General features: G+C 41.1%; 1 protein-coding gene across 8 annotated transcripts in view; it reads right to left on the bottom strand.

Annotated features, from left to right (window-relative positions):
- Window positions 1-469: 469 nt before the first annotated feature.
- PAK5 (p21 (RAC1) activated kinase 5) overlaps window positions 470-23,226 on the bottom strand; it is a 321,116-nt gene continuing 298,359 nt past the window's right edge. For all 8 annotated transcript variants that reach the window (XM_086701691.1, XM_086701692.1, XM_086701693.1 and 5 more), the window contains 4 exons: window positions 20,077-20,203; window positions 6,857-6,982; window positions 5,144-5,278; window positions 470-2,710 (listed from right to left, as the gene is read on the bottom strand). In XM_086701691.1, the coding sequence (XP_086557817.1) occupies window positions 2,555-2,710; window positions 5,144-5,278; window positions 6,857-6,982; window positions 20,077-20,203 (544 nt within the window). In that variant the 3' untranslated portion in view covers window positions 470-2,554. The remainder of the gene's footprint in view (window positions 2,711-5,143; window positions 5,279-6,856; window positions 6,983-20,076; window positions 20,204-23,226) is intronic.

Below are 23,226 nucleotides of genomic sequence, written 5' to 3'. Positions count from 1 at the left end.
TTTATATACAAGTGTCCCTCTCAACATCACAGGATAAATGTCAATGTCTCTCTGGTCCACCAAAGAAGAAGAGGCACCCAATACTCTCTTTCCAGCTGCCAGAGAGCCACATACCTGCTCTGATCCAGAATAATCTCCTTTTTATGTCTCTGTTGGTAAAAGCCTTCAGATCAGTTCAGCATCTTTGACACAGGAAAAAGGTGTAAGGGTCTTTAGCCATGAGCCTGGCTTTCCTTGCCCATGTCCTTCCAGAATTTAGTAATTTTGTTCTCAGTTGTGGTATCTTTACCACAGTCTTACACCATCTGTAACCTCCGGGGATGGAAATATTTATCTTTGGTTCATGTCATCATGATGTTACATATAGCATTATACTAACTCATGTACATTCCTCAAGATCATAAAGAAACCATTCTTGGTTACTCAAGAAAACTAATTTGGGAAATCACTGGATGTTCTAATAACACGATGGGAAAAAGGCAAACATTTATTTTTATTTGCAAGTGCAGTTTCTGCCAATAGTTAGTGCTCACAAAACCTTTTAAGCTACAGTAACTTTTGGTAAACTCAATGAATATTTATAAAATACCCAGTGATAAGAAAATTACAGAAAAATTTCCATTACACTGTTGAAAATGTTTGGAATCCAAAATCCACTATTTTCTGCAATGGTTTTTAATATTTGTTCTGGTTAAAAAAAGATTTCTTTCTCTTTCTACTTCTACATAGTCCTGGTTAAATTAATACAATCTGTCCCATGAACTTTTAGGACGGCCATTTTCTGGATTTAGATTTTTATTCATACATATTTATATCAATATTTTAATATTTTACATAAAACATTGCTTTGCTATGTTTTATGAAACAAAATTATAGATCCTATTTATGGTGAGACATTTCCAGTTGGGGGGAAAAACTGAAAATCTAATCTGTAGAGGTCATTTTATGCCTTTCCCCCCCTTTTTTAGCTATAATAAATAATTAGCAACCTATTAATTACAAAAATTCTTAATTATGCCTAGAGCAACCAGAGCATTTTCATACATTTCAAATCCTTTTTGTTACCGTATGTGAAGTCATTAAGAAAAGCCTCTGGTTTTCCAGTTTGGTAACAAATGGCTTTTTTTTTCTGATGCATAATTAATAGAAACTAATGATGACTATGTAGCTCTTCCAGAGTTTTTAAAGGCAAATCTATATTGGCCTACAGTTAACATGCAAATTCATCCAACAAGCAACACAAAATGTATTGTAGTCGTCATTCATTGTTATCAACATTCAAGAAGATCTAGTCAGCAGTACATCTCTCCTATGTCGGAAACACATTATAACATGGTCACAACTGAAGTCAGAGCACACCTGGTAAGATACCCCCTTCCTAATTCATCCTCAACTTCCAGCACAACACATGAACAATAGCAATTAATACTGTGGTACGAAGGTAAATACAGACAAGAGTTTGGTGTGCTAGCATACAGAGTTTTAAAAACAGTGACAAACGAACCCAAACATCTTGCCCTGTTCTCTCTCCTTTCCCTTGGTGAGACTGGAATTCTCACAGTCTTACTTAAAACATTCAATTTGGGAACTGAGTCCAATGATCGCAGCACTGAAATTATTCCCGTGGAGGGAAATTTGGCCACAAGGGGATGCCATACCTATCTGAAAGAGGGCACTCTGGGGACCACCCTGCTGTGCAAATACTGGCTTGTGACTAATAGCCTTGAGGGAAAATTTGATTTTTCCCCATATTTAGCTTTATCCCAAGGAGTAGCATGGTGGCATATTGTGGCTCAAATTTTATTTTATTATTTTTGGTTGGATAAGTGAAATGTGTGCCTCCATCACCATCACTCTTAATTCTTCCTCCATCACGTAAGACACTTGTTAAGATAAGAAAGATATTCTACTAAAGCTGACGGTGATTGAGAGTCATTCAGTATTCAAAGTTCCTAAAGAATTGTTGGTTCTCTGAAAGGGATAAAAAAGTAGGAAAGGCTTTTGTTCAAACTCTTGCTAGTAAACAATTACTTCAACTGATACAATGGCTACGTGACATCAAAGTACTATAAATTATCAAAACTATCGTACAGAAAAATTACAAATTCATTGCAAAATACATTACACTGCTACCATTAAGAAAAAAGTGCTTTTTGTTTTCCTCTTTTTTTTTCTTTCTTTCTTTTTTTTTTTTTTTTTTTTTTTTTTTTTGCCAGAAAAGTATTCTTTCAATATAGAAAATCCTATGCGTTACCCTGCATGTGGCTAGGATATATCGTAACGGAGTTTGTACTGAGTCCTTCTGATTTGCTGGATGAAGGGCTGAAAAATATAATAATGACTTATTAAAGCCTTGTTCCAAATGATCACGCCAGCTGTTGGTGGAGAGATGCCTATTTAAGACACAAGAAGATGCCCTGGTCTGTTGAACCCTGCCTGTCATCACATTGTCCCATCAATCAGCTGGGTAGAGTCCACAAGACTCTTTCGTGTTCCTCATGTTCTCCTGAATTATTCTTATGTCCTCATCTAGCGCTTCCACTGAATCCTTTGCTCAGTGATGTCTGTATTGTCTCATGAGGGGAACGATGCAAGATGGCGGACCTGCCAGTTTCAAGAATGGATGTCCAAGGAGTTCCTGGGCTGTGGCTCTTTGTGAGGGTTCCCTCACCAGCATCAGGTCTAGGAATCCCCGGAGCACTGAAGAAACCTGTGAGAACACAAGATTCCATTCTGAGGACTAACACAGAAATGCAACTAGTTCCCCTACAGTGGTTTCCCAGCCAATTTCCAGTTAAGTCATTCTATCAAACAACATTGAATTCTAGAAAGTCAGCTTAAGAAGACAGAAGTTATGCAAGCAAAAAGTAGGTACTGCCTTTATTAACATAAGATGTTTTTTTACCTTCTTCAGGTTTGAAATAATATGAGCAAATGACATGGCAATAAAGAATGACAATCTGCTGACTAAATCGAATAATAATAGAAATAACAGCATTATGAAGTGCTTACTATTTATAAGGACTGGTCACACACATATGATGAAATGTGGTACAAACATGGAATAGTTTTATTTTTCTAACTGCAACCATCTAGGCTTTGTGGACTCCCCCTTCTTGAAGACAAATAAGCTTCTGTAGGGTTACCTGACACAGATAACATGTTTTTCTGTAATTCATTATAATTCACTTTTTGAAGTATATCTTACATACATTCAAATGTATAAATATGATGTGTATGTTTTACAGTAGTATTTTTCTATATATTTACACCTAATTACTCTCCAGCCCCACCAAAATACAGACCATTTCTACCACTCCAGGGGCTGACCTCCGGCCCCCTTCCTGTTAATACCCATCTCCCTGCAAAGGATTACCACTCTCCTGACTTCTAATAGCATGAATTAACATTGCCTCTTTTGTCCTTTATAGAAATGGAGTCATATACCATCAAGTCTCCTCTTTCACCCTCTTTCACTGGTTTCTTTCACTCAACATTGCATCTGTGGGATTCATCCTGATGTATGTGGTAAAAGCTTTCTCCTTTTCATGAATGCTGTGTAACATTCACTGTTAAATTGTACCACATATTATTTATCCATTTGGAAAACAACCTTGGGCAGTGTCTAATCTTTGACCATTAGGATTAAGGCTGCTCTTCTACATGACATTGAAGAACATCACACCATTCTTTTTGGATGTGGGACTCTTTTGATGTCATGCTATTTTAGCCATTTTTAATTGTGTAAACTTATTCCAATTTGGTCAAGGTTTTAACCTCCTGTTCGTTTCAAACAGTCTCCTGGTTGTTTTTTGCTTGTTTGTTTGTTTTGCAAGTTCACACAACTATAGGGGTGATTCAATTGGGAGCTCTTCTCTAAGACTTCGGTGTGGGGGAAGAGGGTAATACTGCCCTAAAAGGCAGCCTTACTTCCTCTCAGTGCCATGAGGCAGAGGGCAGGGGAGGTGTGTGTCTGGGTCAGTGTTATATCATCTCGTGGGAATGGCCCCTCCCAGCAAGCCCTGTCCCTCCACCCGCACCGGCAGCTACCAGAGTGGTAGTTTTTGTTTTTCTTTATTTTTTTAAAAAAGTTTATTTATTTATTTTGAGAGAGAGAAAATGTAAGTGGTGGAGGAGCAGAGAGTGTAGGGAGAGAAAGAATCCCAAATGATCCCCACTATCAGCTCAGAGTTGAATGCGGGGCTCAAACCCATGAACTGCAAGATCATGACTTGAGCTGAAGTTGGGTGCTTAATCTACTGAGCCACCTAGGCGCCCCAGACTGGTGGTTCTTTGACTCAGCATCATTTTTTTCTGAGCTTGACCCTACCTGGCAATCCTTAGGAAACAGGAAAGATCCTACTTGGTCCCTTAACCATGCCCTTCATGGCCCGTATGATCCAGTCCCTGCCCACCTCTCTGACATGTCTTGTCTTCCTCCTTTCTCTGGCTCACTTTGGTCAGCCACAGAATCTTTCCATTTTGGCATAAGGCCTTTGCACCTGTTGTTCCCTCTGCCTCAGACATTTTTCTCCCAGATCTTTGCATATCTTGCTCTGTCTTGCCATTCATATTCCAGTTCAGTTAATCTGTCCTTAGAAAGGGATTCTTTCACCCTTCAACCTAAACAAGCTCTGAATCCCCTCTCCTGCATACTCCACTGCATTACAGTGTTTTATTTGCTTGATAGCATATACCACTGTCTGAAATGAATTTTGTTCCTTCATTTGTTTATAGTTTACCAGCTGACTCCCCAACTAGAACACAAACTCTATGAGACTCAGGAAATCTGAGGTCTTGAGCTACAATATCCCCAGTAATTAGGACAGTCCCCAGTATGTCACAGGTGCTCCGAGAGGGAATTCTTGTGGAGTGCCTGATTTACTCTTCTAGCCAACCCTACAAAAGAGGAGCCAACTGTATCCCATTTTACAGATAGACTTCAGAGATGGAGAGGCTAAGTACCTAGCCCAGTGAGTGAACAGGAAGAGCAGAGATTTGAATCCAAATGATTCGAATTCCAAAGTTCATGCCCATAAACCAGGATCTACTCCTGGGGAGGATAGGCAAGTCTTTGAAACTACAGAGAGAATGGAGAAGCTAAGAATGACTTTGAACTTCAGCAACACATGCTGTTTCTCACCTTGTGTAGGTCCTTCACTCTTGGAGGTAAACTGTCCCGAATCCTCCGCATTGCCTGGAGGGGGGGCTCATTGAAATAGGGGGGCTCGCCATCAATCATTTCTATCACCATGATTCCGAGGGACCAGATATCCACCTGTTAGGGACAATGCAATGGTTATCTCAGGCCAGGAGAACATTCTGAAATTCTGGATGTGTCTAGGGGACCTAACAGATTCATACCCATTTATAAATTAATGTGGTATTTGTAAACTCTCAAAATTTACAACACAGATTTATAAACTGAACTGTTGAGTTATAAAGTTTTTGCTAATGGTCTTCATTTCTTTCTAAATGTGACTTCAGTGAAGATTCTGTCATTTAGGTACACATGAATATGTTAACATTCTGGACCTCAGGAGTCCAGAACTTTTTTTTTTTTTTTTTTTTTTTTTTTTTTTACTGTTAACTTTGGTGTTTACAGGCCTATCAGGACAGATGAGGAAAACACCCAAAGTTTTATACTATGAATGTAGAGAAGAAAGTTGCATTTAAAACCATAAAAAAGGGAAGCTGACATATTCATAACAAACTGCAAAAAGCTACTTTACACAACACGATATATGCTGATCCTTTTATTAATTTGATTTCTAAAAATAGTTCTTCTTTCTCTACTTTGGAGTTATTTCCTTTGCATTTTATCATTTTGAAGCAGCATGCACAACACTCTGCTTTGTACAAACATTTTCAGGGAATGGAGAAAAGAAAAGGAAGGGATGACAAGCAATTCTTTCTGAGTAAAGAATGGGAAGTCAGGACAACGAGAAGCCATCGCTATGCTATAAATTCCCAGTTACAGCCACTTCCCTGTTACAGCCTCATTATACCTCTTATCAGTTAGCTGCATTCCTGTTATAACCCTTGCTGTAATCTTCACTGAGAATTTATGCTCTTGGGACCACAGTGATAAAAACAAGTACTCATTCAAGGGCGAGCAAACAAGGAAAGAGAGCAGAGTCTGCCTTCACTTCTGCCAATATCCTTAGTTCACTGGTCCATGCTGCCTCTTCATGCTTCTCCTCTCTTAGAATCACCTTCTGCACCATAATGTGTGGAAATGTTGTGTGCCTGGCCGGAACGAACTCTTTGCTGCCCTGTGTGTAGACTTGTGTGTCTCAGAGCTTCACTCATGCTACTCCCTCCCTAGAAGGCTTTTCCTCCACTCCTTCTGGCCCCTTATTTTCACATTTCCAAACCCTGTCCCTTAATAGATTAAGAGCAATTGTTTCTTTTCCAAGGGAAACAGAAATTGTGCCATATTTTAAAATGTTATAATATTCATACATAATTTTTTTCTCTGGGAAAACATTTGTTCTCTGTCCCTCTATGACACCTGCTCATCTGTGCATCTCTGGCTACTTTTCAAGTTGTACTGCCTTGCTTTGAGTGTGCCTGCCACAGAGGATGTGATTGGAGTCTGTGTGATCTACCTCCCTCACCCTCAGTGTCTGTTTAGGACCTCAATAAATGCCCCTGGGTCAATGTTGTGGTGATTTCGTCAATGACAGCTAGTCCCCTTCCTGCCACAACCTCCTCTGTGACAAGTCTAGTGAATGGGGTCAAAGGTGGAGTCCAAAGTCATCACCCTGATCTGTGGTCATTAACTCTCCCAGAACCACTGAATCCCTAAGCCTGCTGTCCTGCCACTCCCAAACAATGACTGTCACCCCCTTACCTCTGTCCCATAAGGTAGCCTAGAAATCACCTCAGGTGCCATCCAGTAAGGAGTGCCAACCAGTGATTTCCTCTTCGGCACCTCTTTAGAAACTTGAGCACAGAAACCAAAGTCAGATAGCTTTATCTGAAAAGGAAAGGAATATAACAAGGTAACAATCTAATAATACCAGTTTCCAGATGGAGAAAGAGAATTTCAAATTCAAAACAAAATAGTCTCATGAACAGGCCTTGGAAATATGGGAGGTGGTCAGACCCTTTTGTTGAAAAGGCACGATCCATTTTCATGGAAAAACCTCTCATGGCTCCACCAGGGTTGACTTGCAAATGTGAAACCAGAAAAATTTACAAATTACACTCCAGACAACACATTTGTTAAAATTCAAACACACAACTCTAATACTTAATATACAGATGATGGCTTAGTGTAAGTGAATTGCTATTCTTCACGTGAGTTTTGTACAAACTGCTGGAATTTAGGTTGTTTTGCATTGAACATATTTAGATTTCCAAGTACCATGAGATGATTAAAATCGTCAACCCCATTTCTATATTTGAATTAATGCAAGGCCCCATTTCTATAGAATGCTGAATATTGGCTCTTATTTTTGTTTTCCTTTTTTTCTCATCACAAATTGAATTTGCCAATGTGAACATCAGTGTAGGTAGAAATATGGGTATAGAAACTGGATGTTAGCACTTGTACTAAGGCTTTAAGGTGGTCATCCTAATGACCCAACCCACATATATATATATATATATATATATATATATATATATATATATATATATATATATATATATAATTTACCTTAGATGTCATTAAAAAAAGCCCTGAGAACTCTTGCACAGAGCTTTCAAGATTACTCTTAAGAACATACTGCACCATTAGGCACCCTGCAGGTGTGTATACTTCAGAGAACCAGGATTCAGTTCATTTGTGGGGGCCATGATTCCTGCTCATGATGACTTGATCTGAACTTCAGATGGCCTCACTGAAGAGGACTGCCACTTAGGGCTGCTGGTGATGACAGAATACACGCAAAGAAAACAATGGTTCAGAATGGGCATTTAAAATAAAAATTCTCATAGATTAAAGGTATAGTCTCTATGGCACAAATTCTCCCTAAATTCTCTTTAGAACTCCCTGAATTGTTTCAACCCTTTTCCCTGGCTGTCTCTCTGCTGCCTATGCCTTAAAGACTGGGCTTCCTAGGGTTCAGGTCTTAACCCTCATCTCTTCTCTCTGTATATGCTCTTGCTGTGTACTTTTCTTCCTCCCATGCTTAATTAAGATCTCTTTCTCCTCCCTTCTAAACCTAGATTTCCATAGAATATATGTTTCCACATGGAGTTATATGCAGGGTATAAGGTCTGTGTCTAGAGTTTTTTTCTTGTGGATGTCCAGTTGTTCCAGTACCATTTGTTGAAAAGACCATCTTTGGTCCATTGTATTGCTTTTGTTCCCTTGTCAAAGATCAGCTGACTCTATGTGGGTCTATTTCTGGGCTAATTGGTTCCACTGGCCCATTTGTCTATTCTTTTGCCAATAACACTGTCTCAATGACTACAGCTTTCTAGTAAGGCTTAAAGTCAGGCAGTGGTAGTCTTGCATGACTTTGCTCTTCTTCTTTAATAAGCGTTGGCTAGTGTGATGGTATTTTGCCTCTCCACACACACTTTAGAATCAGCTTGTCAATATCTACAAAATAATTTGCTTGGATTTTGACTGGGATTGCATTGAATCTATAGATTGAGTTGGGAAGAAATGACATTTTGGCAATACTGAGTCTTCCTATCCATGAACAGGGAGTATCTCTACATTTATTTAGTCCTTTGATTTCATTTGTCACTGTTTTCATAGATTCCCTCATATAAATTGAGTATACATTTTGTTAGACTTATACCTAAATGTTTAATCTTAGGGTGTTAGTGTAAATGGCACTGTGTTAATTTCCAATTCCACTTGTTCATTACTAGCATATAGCAAAATGATGTAATTCTGTTTAAAACCATATATCCTGCAACCTTGTAATAGTTTTAGTTTTTCTTGTCAATTCTTTTGGATTTTATACATAGATGATCATGTCATCTATGAAGAAAGACAGTTTTATTTCTTTCTTCCCAGTATGTATAACTTTTATTGTTCTTTTTTTTTTGAATTACTGCATATGCTAGTACATCTAGTATCATGTTGAAAAGGAGAGGTGAAGGAGAACATCTCTGCCTATTTCCTAATCTTAGTGGGTAAGTATATTCAATTTTTAAGCATATGTCAAGGCCCTGGTCACTTCTCACTTCCTCCAGATTTTTTCTCAGGAGCCCATATTGATCTCTCTCCTCTCCAGATGTGAGAGAATTTAGCACTCACTCAATCTTGAACTATTTTCTGATGCTGATTTTGTCCCTCCAACTAGAGATGACAGTCCTCAAAGGCAACGGTTCTACCTCTTAATTGTGAAGCCTCACTGTGTTCCTTAAAAGCTGGGAAAACAGTAGGTAACCAAAAAACACATGTTACTAGATTGATTTATTTTATAATGACACATACATATATGATAGCAGATCATGTGGTAGAGGACACATTGGTACTCTTTCTGAAACCACTATTGACTTACTGAAGACAGCTGTTACTAGAATCAAAGTTGGAACACAGATGAAGTGGGAGTAATGTTTCAGAAATTATTGGGGCCTTTTTCTATTTCCTTGTTCATGATCTCCTCTCTAATCAGGCCAAGGTTAGTGTTTGTATGGTTTGGGGTGGGAAGAGATTGAAATGCTTCAGATGGAATGCTATAGAAAGCTGGTTTGATGGAGAGATGATTTTTCTCCACTGCTTTGGCATGTCAAGCATCAAACCCAGATGAGTCAGATCATAGACTTCCCATGTGGTATAAAGAGAGACCTGTGGCCATAGTAGCTTGTCCATAATCCTTGCTGCCCTATTGTAAAAGGAATCTACAATTCAGAGAAGTGAAAATCCTATAGTCCAATCCTTTTTAGCCTGGGATTATTTGCAGAAGAAGACAAAGAGCAGTGATTTGATTATGGCAGGTCCCAATTTATTATATATCACTTCCATCACCCAAGCAGATGGTGGTGGCCTTCAGAAATATCTAAGTAGAGGGGCGCCTGGGTGGCGCAGTCGGTTAAGCGTCCGACTTCAGCCAGGTCACGATCTCGCGGTTCGTGAGTTCGAGCCCCGCATCAGGCTCTGGGCTGATGGCTCGGAGCCTGGAGCCTGTTTCCGATTCTGTGTCTCCCTCTCTCTCTGCCCCTCCCCCGTTCATGCTCTGTCTCTCTCTGTCCCAAAAATAAATAAATAAAAAACGTTGAAAAAAAAAATTAAAAAAAAAAAAAGAAATATCTAAGTAGAATACACCACCAAACAAACAAGGGAGAGGAGAAGCCACATGTATCTGTGTTCAGAGGTAGTATTCAAAATATTTAATAACCAGAATCATCTAGATCAATTGGAATCTAGACATAAAGTTGAGCTGTGTCCTGGAGTTATCCTAGGGCTTTACTATCTTTAATGAGGCACGGGCATCCCAGTAAAGGGCTGTTATAATGGGGGATACTCCAATGACTTGAAACAGTGGCTATTAACTAACAAGCATGAAAATATTGTAATATTTTAATATGGGTATAGACATAGTAGTGAATACTGGCTGAACATCAACCTTGGCTCTGCTCAATGTGGCCCCCATGGAGAGATGGCACAACAGAGTGGATGGCAGAGAACCTGAGGCAACGCTTCTGGCTTCCATGGTCTTGGTCTACTGTGCAGGGGCCCAGAGCTCCTGCAGATCTCAGTGAGGGAATGAGGAAGTGGTTGACATGAGAAGCTTCAGGATGGCTTTTAAGACTTGAAGAAAGAGGCTGGATTTGTGAAATGCTGCAGAAGACACCTTCCTGAAAAGTCCAGTAGCTGTGTGACCTGTTAATCATCAGTAGTCACCAGTCTTGGTAGAAGAAGCCAGTTATGCCAAGGCAGGGACCAGAACGGAACAAAATGGGTCTAATATCCTTTACTTTGAATTCCCATAAGCCACATTTGTCCCTTATTCTCCCAGACTCTTTGAGAAAGAGGGGGGTAGGAAGTGGTAAGATGGAGTAGATGGTGGCCAAATCTGAAAGACTGAGGTTCTAAGGTATCAGCTGAAACTTATAATAATGTGGTTGAACTTTGACAGACAATGTTTAAATTATTTAAGCAGGCTAAATTTAATGGACTGAATTAAAAGTCTTTTTTCTTTTCTTTTCATCAATGGAGTTTTGTGAAGAAGTGCAGATCAGTTTTAAGAAGCAGAGAAATTAGGGGCACCTGCGTGCCTCAGTTGGTTAGGTCTCTGACTCTTGATCTTGGCTCAGGTCATGATCTCACGGTTCATGGGATTGAGCCCTGTGTCAGGCACTGCCCTGACAGTGCAGAGCCTGCTTGGGATTCTCTCTCTCAAAAATAAATAAGCATTAAAAAAAAAAAAAGAGGGGCGCCTGGGTGGCTCAGTCGGTTAAGCGTCCGACTTCAGCCAGGTCACGATCTCGCGGTCCGTGAGTTCGAGCCCCGCGTCGGGCTCTGGGCTGATGGCTCAGAGCCTGGAGCCTGTTTCCGATTCTGTGTCTCCCTCTCTCTCTGCCCCTCGCCCGTTCATGCTCTGTCTCTCTCTGTCCCAAAAATAAATAAACGTTGAAAAAAAAAAATTTAAAAAAAAAAAAAAAAAAAAAAAAAAGCAGAGAAACTATAATTGATGGCGCATGCATGTGTGGTTATTTCCAAAGCTTTGGTGTGAATAAATTTGCAATCCTACTATACAGACAGTGGAGGAGGAACAATTTTGCCAAATCATTTTTTTTGCCTGTAGATTTTAAAAAATATGAATTAAGGAGGTGAATGTATCAGCATTTTGGTATTGGCAGCTTTTAATACCTCTAATTGTGGCTTTCTTCTTCTAGACATAAAAAAAACCCCAAAACTGCCAGACTAATAATTATCTCGGCAATATGTAAGGTGAGAAACTGAAACTCAACACTAGGAAGCTAGGCCTGTTCCTCTGTTGTAGAAGTGCAACTGTTTTTACATGATTTTGTTTTACTCATCCAAGGACATAAAAGAGACAATTCTCTAAAAGAACATAATTGCACACAACACTCTTCCAAATAAATCTGAAAGTAGATAATGGGAACTTAAGTAATGAGTATAATAAAGTACTGTAGGGAGATCTTCAAAGCAAATCACACAGACTCTAAGCTGAGCCTTATTTGAGATAGAACTGTACAGAATGGTGTATTAGGAAACACTCTGTCTCACTAATGCAGTTAGGCTAAGAGACTTGTAGCTAGAACATGGCCAACCCCTAAAAAAAGGAGGAGATGCAGCCTGTTCCCCATGGGCCAGACAAGAAACCAGAGCTCAGAGCTCAAAGCTGCTCTTTAAAGTTGACATCTTGTTTATCTCAGTGTGCCCTGGCTAGGAATCAGGGGCCACATAAAAACATGGGTGGTGGCTGGGGGGAGAGTCTATCTACAAGATAGCTACAGGTTTAAAAGAGAAGGTAAAACCCTCATTTTGTAAATTGCATACACTCTAAAGAATTCATGCATCTGCTCTAGGTTTTGCTAAGGCAAACAGATGGATGCTTTTTGTGCCTGGTTCCTGGGTTCTTCCTATAAGGCAATGGTACTCAAAACGTGTAGCATCAACATCCCCTGGGAACTTGGGAGAGATTCAGGTTCTTGGGTATCATCCAGTCTGGCTGAATCAGAATCTCTGGGGTGGGGACCCAAGAATTTGGTTTTTGGCCAAGGTTTTATGCTCACTAAGGTTTGAGAACTTCTGTTTTTTTTTTTTAATTTTTTTTTAACGTTTATTTATTTTTGGGACAGAGAGAGACAGAGCATGAACTGGGGAGGGGCAGAGAGAGAGGGAGACACAGAATCGGAAGCAGGCTCCAGGCTCTGAGCCATCAGCCCAGAGCCTGACACGGGGCTCGAACTCACGGACCGTGAGATCGTGACCTGAGCTGAAGTCGGATGCTTAACCGACTGAGCCACCCAGGCGCCCCTGAGAACTTCTGTTTTAAGAACAATGGCCCAGGGACAAAGGAACAGAGAAGGGTAACAGAAGGGGCCAGATGGATGAAGGTGTCTCCAGCTTCTTCAACTCCTCAACCAGAGAGGAGAGGGAGGCCATCACAGCAGCTAAGGTGGACCAGTATAGTGGCCTCAGCCAGCTCCTCTGCCATTTGACTAAGTGGGACAGGGTGGGAGCTTGCCCAAGACTGTACAACGGTATTAGAGGAGGACACAGACCCAGTCTCCTGACTTGCCAGGCTGTGTTTCCTATGTAGGAAAAGCCACCTCTGTGGAGTAGCAGGGGAGAGAGAGCACACAGAGACTGGGTATATCTCAGAGACTATGGGAAATGAATGAATTTATGCAAGGTATGAAACATGTTCCCATCTTTCTTCATTTAGAAAGAGCTTCTTGGAGATAATCTTCAGGTCTTCTAATTGTTAAAATTCCAGTTATTTTAGAGACAAAAACACTCAAATGCCTAAGGAGGCCAGGCAAATTATCAATGAATTTAATGGGTTGGGTGGAGACCATGGAAAACTAGGGGTACATGCCTTTGGTGAAGAGACACTGACTTCCAGATGATTGTCAGGGCATAGTACAGGGGGTGTGGAATAGTCACAGGCCCTTGTTGACATCTATGGCCACTTTTCTACCCTTTACCCTCATTTTAAATCCTGTGATAGAGAGGGTACAAACACATTACATTATCTCTGGAGGTTGGATTAGTTCAGCCCTTGCCCCCTCTGAGCACATTGTGAGACAAGGATTCAGTGCAAGTCATTTATTGGGGAGACATAGGAAACACTGGTAGTGAAATGGAGATATATAGCAGGGAAGGGAAGGCAGTCAGTCAAAGGTTAGTTACCACTGTGGGAACTAGGGCTCATTTCTGATGAGGAAGTCTGGGAGACCACAGAACATGTGCCTCAGAGCTAGTCCACACAAGGACAAGAGAGCTGGGTATTTCTACAGCAACTCCCATCACTTAATCCTGGGCTGCTCCTAGGGAACGTGAATGTTAATTCTAGCCTTCTGTGTACTGGGAGAACAGACTGCAGTAGCTGGAGAAAGTCCCCAGAAAAAGGGATGCCAGTGGTGGCACTGGGAGGTAGAACTAGTGAGCACTGAAAGATGGAGTCTGGTGAAGATATGGGTGTGGCACCAACAGCATTCTCCAAGGTGCTATTCACCCTCATCACACCACCACCATTACTGCCATGTGTGAATTCAGGCAAAGTGTTGTCAGATACTTAGATTTTTTCAAATGTTTATTTATTTTGAAAGAGAGAGTGCATGAGAGCAGGGGAGGGCAGAGAGAGGGAGAGAGAGAGAATCCCAAGCATCTGTCAGCACACAGCCCAACTGGGGGCTCGATCCCATCAACTGTGAGCTCAGGATCTGAGCCAAAATCAAGAGTCGGATGCTTAACCGACTGAGCCACCCAGGTACCCCAGATACATAGATTTTTTATTTTTTTATTTTTTATTAAAAAATTTTTTTCAGTGTTTATTTTTGAGAGACAGAGAGAGACAGAGCATGAATGGGGAAGGGGCAGAGAGAGAAGGAGACACAGAATTCAAAGCAGGCTCCAGGCTCTTAGCTGTCAGCACAGAGCCCAACACAGGGCTCGAACCCACGAACCGTGAGATCATGACCTGGGCCGAAGTCGGTCGCCCAACTGACTGAGCCACCCAGGTGCCCCAAAGATACTTAGATTTTTTAAAGGAAGACAGGAATCTGAAATTTTATGTGAAACATCCTGATTCGTGAATTGTGGCAATCAAATTTTAGTTAAAAATAAAGGGCCATAAAAATCACCGTGTATGTCCCTTTTCAATATAGGCACTTGGCTTAATAGATCATGGGTTTGAATGCCATTCTAGCCAATGAATTTGGTAAAAGTTAAATCATTCAGTGTCTAGTGGCTCCTAAGTATCATCTCTCAAATGTAAGTCTTGGGCCAAAGAAAGATCATAGATGAATTTAATTAAAAAGGGGGTATCATCCTCTCTGAGCATCTACCTTGTACCTGGTTTTCTTTGACCGGTTTTACACAGATTACTTCATGTAATTCTTGCAACTGCTCTATTCATTTTCCTTTTCAAACACCAAATACCACCCCCCACTTCCCCCTGCTAAATGCGAATTAGTGACTCACTAGACATTATTTCTGCCACAGAAAAACAGCAAACAGTTTAACTTTGATAGCAAATCATTCCCTTCTAGTCTTGGAAGAGGCCAGAAAGGATTTATCCTTTTAAAAGAAACCTGAGCAATTCACTGTCTCTTCTAGATTTTTTTATTTTGAAATAATTCTAGATTCATCAGAAGTTGCAAAGAAATGTGCACACAGTCTTCCCTCCTGCTGGCATCTTATACAACTGTAGTATAATATCAACACAAAGAAAGTGGTGTTGGTACAGTCCATAGAGCTTGCTAGGATGTAATCATTTGTACATGAACTCATTTGTGTATGCAGTGTGTGAGTGTGTGTAAATACTTTGCAACTGAATCATATTGTAGGCTTGAGTAACAACCCCCACACTCAAGGTACCCAACTGTACTGTCACCATAAGACTCCTTGTGCTGCCCCTTTACAATCGCCCTGCAGTCCCTCACCCCTGCAACCACTAAGCTGTTGTGCATCTCTATAATTATGTTATTTCACAAATGTAATATACATGGAACTATGCAGCATGTATCTTTTTGAGATTGGCTTTTTCTCCCCCACTTAGCACAATTTCCTTGAGGTTCATCCAAGCTCTTACATGTATCACTCATTCATTCCTGTTTCTTTTTGCTGAGTGGTATTCCATGGTATAGACAAATCACCATCTGTTTGACCATTCACTCTGTGAAGGACACTTGGGTTGTTTCTAGTTCTGGATTTTTATAAATAAAACTGCTATAAACGTTTGTGTGGAAATTTCTGTGTGAAAATAAGTTTCCATTTTTTTTTCTGGAATATATGCCTAAGAATGCAATTGCATGGAAAGTCCATTTTTAGTTTTGAAAGGAACTGTTTTCCAGAGTGTCTACTATTTCACATTCCCATAAGTGGTATTATCACTATTTTTCATTTTAGCCATTCCTCTAAGTATTAAGTGGCATACCCTAGTTTTAATTTGTACTTCTCTAAGGGTTAATGATGCTGCACATCTCCCACCAAGAAGAAAACTCAGTATACAGCTTACGTGACAATGTTTTCCAGAAAAAGCCAACAATAATATCCCCCAGCCCATGAGCTCTTCTGACCATAAAACTCGATCCTCCTCCCACTGGAGAGGGCTTTACATTCCCTCCTCCTGAGCTGGAAGGCCTGTAGCTGCAGGAGAAGTGGCCTTTGGGGACTTTGAGGCTGGGTCATAAAAATTCCACGTGCTTCCATCTTGTTTTTTTGGAGTCCAGCCTCCATGCTGTGAGGAAGGCCACCCAGAGAGGTCACATGGTAGGTGTTCCAGTTGATGGCTCAGCTGAATGCCCAGCCACCAGCCAGCCCTGACTACCTGACATGTAAGTGAGGAAGACTTCTAGATGCAGTGTCTCACCACGAGTCAGGGCAGTCCTGGCTAGTAGAGCCCAGCCAACCGCCAGAGCCATGTAAAAACACTGAAGTGACTTTCAAGACCCTAAGCATTGGAGTGGTTTGTTACAACAACAATAAGTAAATGAGACTGTTTTCTCCACTGCAAAACTTCATGCTCTAATAAATTAGTATGAAACAAATTAGTACAAAATTTTCTTGGAGTAGCCACATTCTATCCTGATTCTTACTCTTTTTTCAATTTTTTTTAGTAGTTTATTTATTTATTTTGAGAGAAAGAGTGCACATGAGCAAGCCGGGAAGGGACAGAGAGAAAGGAAGAGACAGCGCAAGTGGGACAGAGGCAGAGAGAGGGAAAGAGAGAATCCCAATAGGCTCTGTGCTGTCAGCACAGAGCCCTAAATGGGGCCCAATCCCCTGAACTCATGAGATCATGACCTGAGCCAAAATCAAGTCAGATGCTCAACCAAGTGAGCCACCCAGGTACCCCTTGGCTCTCATTCTTAAAAAAAAAAAAAAAATTTCCTTTCTCTATGGAAACTGAAGAAGCCCACTAGAGTCAATATGGTGTGTTGTCCTGAGGTGTGAATGAGCACACTCTGGGCAACATGGCCAAGAGCCACAGGATCCACTCCACATGCTGCTTGTTGCCTCTTCTGGAACACTCTCACCCTGACAGCCATTGCACCTACTCCCTCAGTCTCTGCTGTAGCATCATCACTTCAGGGGGACTTCTATGACCCCACACCTCTATCACTTTCCACCATACCCTTACTCTGCTTAAATTAATTATCGAAAACTTAGTGCTTATCACCGCCTGCCTGGAGATGATTTTATTTGTGGATTTATCCTACCCCCATGTCCCAAATAAGCTTAATGAAAGTAGCAGTTTTGCTTTGTTCACCTGTAGGACCTAGAACTCCCCTGGCACAGAGCAGATATTCAGTGAGTATTTGTGGAAGGAGGGAGCGAGCAAACCAGTAAGACTAAAAGCACTTACCATGTGCCAGCCCCCATGAACTCTTTGCTGGGTACATGGAAATGCAGGACATGTTTGAAGCATAGGTCCACCCTCAAGAATGACACTGAATGATTTAATAACCTTTTGTACATTGTGGGGAGGGGAGATCTTTAAGCTGATTTAAATGAATTATCTTAGTCTCATGTCTGATTTTGACATCTGACATGTACTTGTAGCAAGGAAGTCTTTGTCAGCAGTCTCCAGAAATAAGGGGCAAAAGCCTGGCTTGAAACAGCCCAGCTTTTTCTTTTTCTTTTTTTCTGTAAGCACCAGTCCTGAGGGCCAAGCTATGGACCAGTTCAGTGCTTTGTAAATTGTGTTCTGAGGCCATGGAACCTCGCATAAGTACTTTCCTGAGTCCAGCCAGGGGAAGGTCCCAACCCATTTCCCATAGCACCCTGTCTGGGAGAATGTGCAACATGGCCACATACCTTTCCTCTCCTTGGACCCACATCCCTTTGCAATGTGACTCTGCATCTTCTCTCATCAATAGGTAGAGTCTACCTCCCTATCCCATGCATCTAGGCTTGACTGTGTGACTTATTTTGCCCATAGGGACATTAGCAAACAAGATATAAGCAGAGGGTTCAAAAGTGTGCATTGAAGCTTGCCTCCCTTGCTCCTGCTGGGAACCTTGTCATAGACACCATGGAAATAAGCCTGTGATAGTCTTCTGGGAGATGCAGGACACATGGCAAGTGCCGGTCGAAGGAGTGAGGCCATCAGCAGCAGGCTGGCCACAGAAGCAAGAGTGAGCTCAGCTGATGCCACATGGAGCAGAGACAAGCTGTTCCAGCAGAGGGCAGCTCAAATGCTGACCCAGAACTGTGAGAGAATACATGGTTGTCTTTTTAAGCCACTAAGTGTAGAGTGGTTTGTTATGTAGCAAAAGCTGACTAAGGCATACTCCCATATCCTCTTAAAAAAAAAAAAAAATTCATGGGGCACCTGGGTGGTGCAGTAGGTTAAGCGTCGGACTCTTGATCTCAGTTCAGATCATGATCTCACGTTTCATGAGTTCAAGACTGGTACAGGGGCTCTGCGCTGATGGTGCGGAGCCTGCTTGGAATTCTGTCTCTCCTTATTTCTCACCCTCCCCTGCTTAGGTGCTCTCTCTCTCTCTCCCTCACAATAAATCAATAAAAACTTAAAAAAATTCAGCCAGAGTAATGCAAAAAGCAGTACTTAAAACTGCCCATTAAAAAATAATTCCAAGTTTGCAAGTATGCTATACAGGGAAATGTGGGGAAAAATGGGAAATGGTATTAAGGGTGATCTTTATTCTGTCCTTTATACTTTTCTGAATTTCCTGAATTTTCCACAATAGAATTGACAATCTCTTCAAAACAAAAGAGATTTCAAAACAATCTTTTCCCTTGAGAAAAGCCAAAGTGCTTCGGCAGTTTCTTCTGGCTGCCCTCTGATCATTCTTGGGCAATTCTAATGCGACATGAACATTTTCCACATGGCTGAGGTTTTAAAAGACAGGTATATTAAAGGGACAGCTGGCTCCCTACATGCCATGGCCATTACCTCTGGGGGGAGTTTCAGGGAGGTTAAAAGGGTCTAGATGATGAAAATCTATGCTTCAAAACTCTTCCATCTAACTAAGACTGTCTTGAAACGTCAACTCATTCATCCCCTGGCTATTGTATTCTATATCCTTTTGTAACCCAGCATGGCTGATGAGTTTCAGCAGAATCCCTTGAGCAGGCTGTAGTAATGGGAAATGCAGAAATCTGGGCCTGGGGATAAGCTAGTGTGATGGATATCTTTTGTTTGCCTTTCCAGATCTATTCTCCTCCCTTCTCTGAGCCCTGGGAGGCCAACCTGTGTTGGCCTTACTGATGGCTTCTGATTGGGTTCAGCCAATGAGGAGAACCCGTAAGGGACCAGAAGGAAGGAATGAAGTAAGGTTGGGCATTTATCCTCCCAGCTCCGATCCTGCAGATTTACCGTGGTCTGTCTTCCACCAAAGATCAGAGTTCCTGCCAGGCATCCAACTTCAGACAACAATGTTTATTTTCAGATTCCAGTAGCCAGTTCCCTGTCTCACTTCCTCAGGCAGGGGGTAGTAAGAGTGGCACTCCATTCTAGAGTACCACACTAATCCTCATGTTCTCTTCCTTATGACTTGTCTACATCTGCCGACACAGTTATTAAACTCTCCTCAAGTTGTCTGCTGGAATTTGTCTCGTATTTCCCTCAGGAACTCTGAGAGATATGACAGACATGCACAACCCCACAACGAGGGTGGACAAATCCCCAGAAAAGTCCTCTCTTCTCCCCCAACAAAAATAAGAACAAAAAAGAAAAAGAAATTTTCATAGTTTCTATTACTTCCTACACTCATTGTTAAAGGGGAAAGTCATCCATCAAATTCAGATCACAGAGAATTCTGACTAACAGGATGACACAGAGAATAGTAATTTCCTTTTGGTGAGCCTTCTGGGAAGGGCAGTGGGTGACTTGTGAGTAAGGAAACTTAGAATTATGAGAAAGTATTCTTCGGAGGAGAATGCCCATGACAGACAAAGTGACAAGGTAAACCATGGAGAGGCCAAACATGAAATCTTACCCGGCCATCACTTGTCAGGAGGATGGAGTCACTTTTTATGTCCCTGTGAATCACTCCTTGATTGTGAAGGTAGGAAAGAGCTCTCAGAACTGACAGACAGACGGTGGCTATCTGTTCTTCATTCATTCTAGAAAGGAAATAACATTTAAGGAGTGAAGACAGTTTTAAGAACATCTTTGAAATGATCAAGAGAGGCAGTTCCCTTGGTTCTATTGTACCAGTCCATGCTCCCCAGCCCATGTCTGGAAAATCTACAGGCAAGTACAAAGAAATCTTAGAATGTGAATCCCAGAACCTAAGGCTTGGCACTGATGATGACAGGGACCAAATATAAGCCAAAGGAAAGAGACCCCCCCTACTGCTGGCTTTTGGGTCATTAATGCAAATGTACTTCCTTAGACTCTCATGGGTAATTCCTTAGGTATTGTACAAACCTCCAGAGTCCTACAGGGAGAGTGTACTGAATAGAGCCAACGTTTCAAGTATGCCTGTTAGGTGACCTTGACTAAGCCCTTTTAACTTCCTTGGGTCTCTTTTTTTCCTCATCTTGGAAATGGGGACATCTATGGTTCTCTTCAAGGCTGTACTCAGACAACACAGTCTTTGGATCTCAAAGATGCCCTAGCCCTAGCCCTGTCTCTAGGGGCTAGAGATTCCTGTTGTTCTAGGTCCTTCCATCAAGAAGAAAACTGGCCTTAGTTAGTTACTAATAACTGTGAATGGATGATACTTGAACAAATGGATCATGGGTATGGGAAAGGCAAGCACAGCACTGGATATGTGCTCCCACATGTCATCGCTGCACCCTTCCGAAGAAAGGTTCTGGTTTCAGAGGAGATTGAGGTCAAGTAACCTGCCTTAGGTGTCACATAGCTAAGAAACTGACCAGACCATGATTCTAACCCCACTTGTTTTTGAGTTCAGACCCATGCATTTCCACTGTCCCCATGGCATCACGCTGACATTGCAACTCATATGAATGGCTTTTCAGCCACTGAGGAACCTAAGTGGGAAGAATTATTTGAATAGTAGGGGCTTCTTGGTACCCTCAAAATGACGCAGGGAGGTATCTGCTTAACTCATCTGGGTATAAAACTTCCTTCCTGCCACACACAGCATGAGGCCTAGACCAGATAGCAAATGTGGAAAGAGCTCCTAAAACAAACCGTCATACAAAAAGAGAACACTGTCAGGAGAGATAGAGGGTGTGACTGACCAGAGCCCAAATTTAAGGACTGACTTGAAAAACAATCCCGAGTAACTCTTAGCTCAGCAGGACAAGGAAATGGATGACCCTGAATTTGTGTCAGTCTTGTTGATGCCAGCAAACCCTGAGTAAAATTAGGATTCAAAGTAAAATCCAAAGAGATGACCAATTGGGAGGATGTTGAGCATATAAAGTGGATGGGTATCCCTTCTCTTCAAAGAGACTTCTTCCAGTAATGCATCGGTCTGTTACAAAGGCAGGCAAGAAGAAATGGTCTTGTCTGGGAGAGTGGAAACCTACAACTTCTGTGTTCTCAGTTTTGTATGAGTGGGCTGGTTGTTGTGCTTTATTGTTTTCAGATGACAACTCTCCCATCTACCCACAGCAGAGCCCTCAGAGGTCTAGAGCATCATCAGCAGGGATAAGCTCAAATATACCTTAAAAATAATTCAAAAGCTACAATCACCTTCTCTAGTAAAATTCATTCTTCTTGGATTCCATGGGATTCGAGTTATTTGAAGCAGGCATAAAGATTACTTACAGGTCAACTACAACAAAAACTAATCAAATCTGAGCCCCCATCACTGACTGAAAAATCACCTTTAACTGGCATATGTGACAAATGCTCCTGATTCTGAATTCAGTGGCTTTGCAATTTTTGTACAGGATCCACTGTAGAAAGATTGTGCTTTCCTACTCTTGCAGGAAGGAAGCCTGAATTGGGATAAAGATGCCTCAGTTCTGTAGTCAATTCCAAACTCAAATCTTGGCTCTGTTTTGAAGAGGTGTGTGGTTTGAAAGGTTACATGAGTTAATGTATGAAGTGCTTGGCACTTCCTTTTGCCTTCTAGAAAAATCAGTAGGATGTAATTTAACAAGATGCTAGGTAGGGCCAAAACTTTGGCATGCATAGGAAATTCCTGAGATTCTACATTTCTAACAAGCCTCTAGGTGATATTATGCTGTGATTCTCCCCAGACCACACTTTGAGTAGCAAGGGGTTAGATATTTAACTAATCAGTCAATCATTCAATGAAGCATTTATTGAATATCTCGTATAGGAAACTCTTTGAATGATTTAAGGATTAAAGTCTAAATTCAGGATTAAAAGGATTTCAAGTTCTAAATATTCAGTGTTCCTTGACATACAACTTCTCCCTGCTCTCTGGAGCTACTCCACTTTCAATGGAATATTATTGACAAAACTGGATGGAGAGAATAGGAGAACATAATGGATTCCAGAGAGGCTAGCTCTTATGTGGATCCCACTGACACACAATAAAAACTGAAAAACAAAACAAAAAAAAAAACCAAAAAAACAAAAACAAAAAAACAAAAAAAAAACCCACCTTGACAAAGAGAGGGCTCTAGAGAGACATGCATAGCTATCTGAAGCTCTCCAGGACAAGAAAAAAGTTCTCTCCTTTGGACATATTCTTATTAATTTAGACATAAGTCACATTTGCCTTATGCTTAGGTTTCTTCAGTATATTTTTTTTCTACAAGTTAAGATTATCTTATGTATTTTTTGGGTGGTTGTGTCCAATGGCTATACCAACAGAGATCTGCCATCTGAAATGTTGGTGATAAACGTTCCGTGTCTTCCCTCATGTTCTTTTGTTTTTACATAGTCTACTACAGACCTAGAGCTGTAGGGGGTCACAATGGACACATCATTTGATTTTAGTGGAGAAACAGCAGCATATTCTACCCCTCACAGGGCCTCCCAATACCTTCTTGCTATTTTGCTTCCCGCCTATTGTTCATTTGGATTCACTTATGATTTAGGCACCGTCAGCTAATATTCAATTCCTCTCCTTCTTTAAAATCATCCCCTAATACTTTGGAGTTTTATTTACTACCAAGAACAAATTTAAGTTTCCCAAATGTAATGTGTTTTTTCAAAAAATAGGTCTGTTCCTTAGTCCCTTGCTTCCCCAAGG

The sequence above is a fragment of the Puma concolor genome, chromosome A3 (assembly GCF_028749965.1).
Source record: "Puma concolor isolate L17-30 chromosome A3, mPumCon1.1.hap2, whole genome shotgun sequence".
NCBI lineage: Eukaryota > Metazoa > Chordata > Mammalia > Carnivora > Felidae > Puma > Puma concolor.
The sequence above is the reverse complement of the archived record's forward strand: the minus strand, read 5'-3'. Positions and strand labels throughout refer to the sequence as shown.